General features: G+C 41.7%; 1 protein-coding gene across 1 annotated transcript in view; it reads right to left on the bottom strand.

Moving 5' to 3' along the window:
* Positions 1–1,731: 1,731 nt before the first annotated feature.
* The window catches only part of scn8aa (sodium channel, voltage gated, type VIII, alpha subunit a), a gene marked incomplete at its 5' end in the record, with an annotated part of 53,692 nt that continues 49,423 nt past the window's right edge, over positions 1,732–6,000 (bottom strand). The window contains 5 exons of the mRNA XM_084070438.1: positions 1,732–4,310; positions 4,486–4,756; positions 4,948–5,052; positions 5,271–5,408; positions 5,565–5,618. Coding sequence (XP_083926564.1) covers positions 3,151–4,310; positions 4,486–4,756; positions 4,948–5,052; positions 5,271–5,408; positions 5,565–5,618 — 1,728 coding nt within the window. The 3' untranslated portion in view covers positions 1,732–3,150. The remainder of the gene's footprint in view (positions 4,311–4,485; positions 4,757–4,947; positions 5,053–5,270; positions 5,409–5,564; positions 5,619–6,000) is intronic.

Raw genomic sequence — 6,000 nt, 5'->3', positions numbered from 1 at the left:
ACATATATGTATACATGTATATATCTTTTGTATTATATAATATCTATATTTCATTCAATTTCCGTCAACAAAGTGAAAAGTGTCTCAAAAAATCCAAAAGGTAACAAATGTGACAAAGGGCATAGCTTGAAGCCATTCTATATTATTGTTATTCTTTTTTTCTTTTTTTTGATTATTAGTAGTAACTTTTTAAAACTCCATATTTACAAAAAACACAACAAAGCATGCCGTTAAAATAAAAGAATATAATACAGTATTTATAATTTCTCTCAAAAAGTTCATTCTTTTTCAGCGATTGTGCCATTTACATCATAGACTGCACTGTACATATTGTTTTTATTTATTTTTAATTTTTCCAAGTGTGAATGTGTCACTCTAAAATATTACATCCAAGATGAGCATGAGTAAATTGGATGGAGTTATTTGCTCCTCCCGTGGTTCTCGTTTAGGAATGTATTTGGTTTCAGTGTGCAGCAGCCCAACTGATTCGGAGACCTCATATTGTAAACAGAACTCGGGTATCGTTACAGACAGGGGATCCTTGTACAGGCAGTGTTTAACACACCAAATGGCATTAGTGGTGCGACTCTCAATGGCAGGTGTGTAGCCAGCCACATGTTTGTAAATAGGACCATCACTCAGGTATATAGAAAAAAATGGCAGGAATACCTAAAGAGGCCTTTGTGTCTTGTGTCTATCACTTGACAAAGCCTTGTTTTTCATGTAAAATACCCACAAAGAATATTATTACAATGTAGCTGCATTGATGTGAAGAGGCCTCACTGATACTCTGTCTTGACAAGTGAGGTGTTTCTACCTCCATCATCTTAGGCAGATTTTTGAAGCGGGTGGACAGCGTTTTAAAAAATCCTGCTGGTCATGTGAAAAGATGTTGCAAGCCTGGGTCCAACACCAGTGTTACTTTAAACAGTGTTTAAATTGGTCCCACAAAAGCACAATGATACACTGACAAACATGGGACTTTCTGCACTCTAAAGCCTAATTTATACTTTGTCGCACGGTGCCGTGCGCCGAAATTAACACATTTTCAAGCTATACTATCGTGATGCGTTGCATTGTTAGCATGAAAATTATATTCGGCAATACCGTTGTGCGACGAAGTATAAGTTGGGCTTAACTAAGAAGACCAAAGGACTATTCTCTCCCACTGCTCTTGTCTCTCTCCCTGGTCTTACTCTGGTTGTCATGGCAGTCAATCTAAAACCCTCGAGGGAGTGGCTCTTCTCTACTCTCTATTGGTCCACATACAATACTGTATTATCATCCATCCATCCATCCATCCACCTCCCTGAAGCATCACAGAATATCCATTTTGTTCAGCAGTCTAAACCACAGGCTCCTCATGGCTATCCACCAACCATCATACATATACAGTAGCCTACATACATGCTGGGCGTGACAGAGCATGTCCTTGTGATAGTCCCTGCAAAGTTTGGTGTTTCAGATGGTCAACGCCACACTCTCACGCAGCTCATAGCCTCTTCTGAGAATGACTGAATCACAAGGACATCAGAAGAAGGACATCATCGTCTGAAAAAAGACTATCTATCTAAGACATGACTGAAACTCTCAATGGGGACAACTGACAGAGGACAAAAGAGGAATTGTTTGGAATAGAATCGGTTTAAAAATAACAGCATCCGATAAGTGGACTTAAATCAGCATTTTAAGTTCTCTAAAATATCAAAAACCTCCCTCACCCGTCACTCACTGCTGTCTGCTCACTGTCCAAAAATGTAAGCATCAGAATTTCTATCAACATTTAAGCTCAACACAGGGGACCACAGGGAAGGGGAATGGCTGTATACACGTGAGTAAAAGAGACGTAAGCCCCAGATTTAAATAGCTCTCTAAATCTGTGCATCCCAGTGCAGGGATATTCCAATACACCTTTTTATACATTTTGTATTCAGAGCAGCAAAAAAACACGCTTTCAATGTGCTCCAATAGAGCAAGCCCTCTCAGTGCTTACATCCTCCATTCACCTATAGTTCTGATGATGGGCTGCCAGTTGAAAAACTAAAGTAGTGAAGGGCAGGATCATATTACTATCATTCCCCCAATATGCTATATACTATATGTATCATATCATTTTCCATAATCATCATTTTCCAGTTATAGTTCTCTTAATTTCCCCCAGTGGACAGCCTCAAACTTATGGTCAAGCCACTGCAGTGGTTTTAAAATTAGTGTCTTGTGGACTATGATTACTCATGCATGGTTCCTGATCAAAACATGCCTTCATGCAAGTAATTTCTATGCATTGAACGAGCACACTAATTATTATTTATCTGAACGAGTTCCCTTCAGCCCAAGTCAGAACAATGAGTAATGACTTCTAGCCAGTCAGTGTGAAAGTCCATGTAGAAAATGTATTTTTCAATGTCAGTATAACAAAGAGGAGATGAAGGGACGAGTGACATGGGCTAAATGTTATCTTTTTTTGCTGCTCAAATAACATAAAGACATAAAGTATACTCGGCACAAACAAACAAAAAAATAAACTCTCTTGTCTACTGTTCTAGGCTTACCCCCCCACCTTCCCCCCTTTCTCTCTCTCTCGCTCACACTCTATGTGTTTCCATTCCGACTAACCTTGCTTGGTTGACTATTGTGTTTTCTCCTTGATAAGGACAGTAAACTCAAAAGTTACAGAGCCTCCATCAGACTGCTAACACAGTTCTAGTGAGATCTGTCAAGCCACGATCCAGTCCCCTAGAGGGCCGTTGATTCGAGGGTCCACACTTGGTGGTGGCAGAGATATAGCATTTTTCCAATTGTCTAGCAGAGATTTCTGTCCCTTGGCAGTTGGTCCCCAAAAATGTGTGTGTGTCATTGGCCAGCACACGTTTAAGTTATTTGTTTCTTGTGGTTGTTCTTCAGTTCTAAGAACTTGGTCACTATGCAGTGAACCTCCATGGTAAACTGATTGTGTTTGGTTTGGTTGTCCTTGTCGACATAAGAAACCATGTTGCCTCAGACCTGTGTGAGTCTGTAAACATTTAATTTTGTGTTTTTTTGTCGTTTCCTCACGAGAAATTATCAATTTGTTTTTACATTTGTTGGGGCTTGGGCTCAGAGTCTTCTCACTATTGTCTTTATTGGAATTATGACAAGTCAGTGAACCCACTAACACTTGGATTCCCGCTCATCTTTTTGGTTTCTATCCTTCTCTTTCCTCGCCGCCTTCTCCTCGTTCTCCTCTTGTTTCTCCTTGTCAGGTTTGGTAACACTGTCATAAGAAGGGAGAGAGGCTGTGGACGGTGTGCTCTCTTTCTTCTCTTGGTTGGTCCTGCCATTTTCAAGCTTATTGTTGGAGAAGGGGAACCGTCTGAAGATGATTCCACGTCGGATAAGGTGTCTACGGTAGGCGCCCTGGATGATCCTGGCAGAGACGTCCTCCTGTTTACGGCGCAGTGTTGTGGTTATAGGCTCATAAGATACTTTAGACGGGTTGGCCTGCACGAAACGCTCTTCCATCTGCGTCCTCAACATGTCCAGCTCACCGCTGTCACCCAGCACACGCTTGGTGAAGGCAAACAAGATGTCCAGGCAGTGAATGCGATCGCCACTCACCATGGGCATGTCCATGGCGATCAGTTCAATGGTGTTGGGTTTGGGCACGCGCAATGGGTGCTCTAGAGTGTCTGCGAAATCTGACAACTTGGCAAAGGTGACGAACTGGGAGGCAGTAGGGTCGAACTTCTCCCAGATCTCGTAGAAGGTCTCAAAGTCATCCTCACTGAGCGGATCTGTGCTCTCCTCTGTGGCAACACTGAAGTTCTCCAAGATAATGGCGATGTACATGTTGACCACAATGAGGAAAGAAATGATGATGTACATGACGAAGAAGAAGATGCCCACTGACGGGTTGCCACAATCACCTTTTACTGTGGTGCCAGGGTTCTCGAGTTTGGGGTCGCAGTCTGGTGGGTAGTTGAGGATGGGCAGCAGAAGGCCGTCCCAGCCAGCTGATGTGGTGATCATGAACAGGCAAATCATACTGTTGCCGAAGGTCTCGAAGTTGTACATGTCGTCGATGCCCGCTCCATGTTTAACATAGCCAAAGTTAGACATGCCAAAGATGGAGAAGATAAACATGACAAGGAAGAGTAGGAGGCCAATGTTAAAAAGGGCTGGCAGTGACATCATCAGGGCAAAGAGCAAAGTTCGGATACCCTTGGCTCCTTTAATTAGACGCAGGATACGGCCGATTCGAGCCAACCTGATCACCCTGAACAGGGTTGGCGACACAAAGTACTTCTCAATAATATCAGCCAGGAACATACCTGAGGGAAAAGAAAAGAAAAGAAAAGAAAAGAAAAGAAAAGAAAAGAAAGTTAGAAATGTGTGCTTTTGAGCAAGATATCTCCTGTGTGAACATTTTAATCTACAATAAATTATGTAGAGGAACATGAGTCAAACTCCCCCAACTAATCCTAAACTTCCTCCTGCCTCACTCACCAACGATGGACAGGATGACCACAACCACATCAAAGACGTTCCATCCGTTGGCAAAGTAGTAGTGCCGCAGTGCAAAGAGCTTCAACACAAACTCTGTGGTGAAGACCACGATGAAGATGAAGTTGACCCAGTATAGGACCATCTCCGCCTCATCCGACTGGTCGTCTGTTTCCACCATCATGGTAACCATATTAAGGCAGATGAGGATCATGATGGAGATGTCAAAGACTTGCTGTGTGACAAAGTCAAACACCATGCCCTGGATCAGGTTCTGGGGGGAGGAGAAGAGAAAACGGTATGGCACACAGATCATCATATCAATGGCACAAAGAGATACAAATATGTGAAGTTTGATAGTTTCAAACAAAAAGCTATCTATTGAATGAACCAACATTACGTTATGCATCTTTATTGCCGCGATTAAAGGCTTCAACAGCCACCATTGTGGAAAAGAAAATGTACCTGTGGTCGAGGAATGGGTTTTTGGGGCTTTTTAGAACCCAGTTTCTTCATGGCGTTGTAGTACTTCTTCTGTTCTTCCGTCATGAAGATATCCTGACCCCCAAAGTATAGGGACACACAAACATTTGGTTACAATCATATTTTGACACGGTCAAATGGCCACTGTATATCGAGCTTAAGGACACCATTCAAAGTAATAGGGCAACAGAAAAGAACAGGAAGGCCGCGTCCATTGAGTTCAATGGAGAAGTGACGCCATGTTCTATTCGGTTCCTTGCACTACATAGAAGCATGTAGTAAAGAGAGTCAGAAAGGAGCCGTATCTTTTTCTTCTGTTGGTTAAAGTTGTCAATGATCACACCAATGAAGAGGTTGAGGGTGAAAAAGGACCCGAAAATGATGAAGATGACGAAGTAGATGTACATGTAGATGTTATCTTCATAGATGGGCTGGTCCTCCACCTGGAAGACAGGCATGGTGTAAGAAGTGGGATTTATACATTTCATCAGTAAACATTTAATTAAGACTTTTATCACACCTTACTTTTAATGACTGTAGGCAAGTGCCTGAAATATATTGAAAGATAAGCATTCTGATCATTATTGAAGGATATGTACCTTTCTGGAATCCACTGCAGCATACATAATGTCCATCCAGCCTTTGAATGTGGCCTTTGAAAACAGAGAGACGATTAAGTGCACCTTTGTAAGTTCAACACTCAACACCCCAAAGTTAATGTATTTTACTTAATTACATATAGTTTAGGTGATATTTTCAAAGTGGTAAAATAAAACTCAAACTCAGAATGACACCAATGTGTTACCTGTGGAGGAGCGTGTGCATGGAAACAAACACGGAAATGAAGTGAAGAGAAACGCAATCATGGAAAGTACATAGAGAGGCTGTAAAACTGTTAAAGCAAATGGACGGAAAAGCAAGAATAATGCATTTCGTGACGCACATGTTTTAGGTGATGCACAAAAAGCGAATAACAGAGAATGTTAAAAATGGTTTTAAAAAAACAGAATCCCAATTAACAGGTGAGATAAACCG

Source organism: Gymnoscopelus microlampas, assembly GCF_963454915.1.
Source record: "Gymnoscopelus microlampas genome assembly, chromosome: 10".
In the NCBI taxonomy this organism is placed as follows: Eukaryota; Metazoa; Chordata; class Actinopteri; order Myctophiformes; family Myctophidae; genus Gymnoscopelus; species Gymnoscopelus microlampas.
The sequence above is the reverse complement of the archived record's forward strand: the minus strand, read 5'-3'. Positions and strand labels throughout refer to the sequence as shown.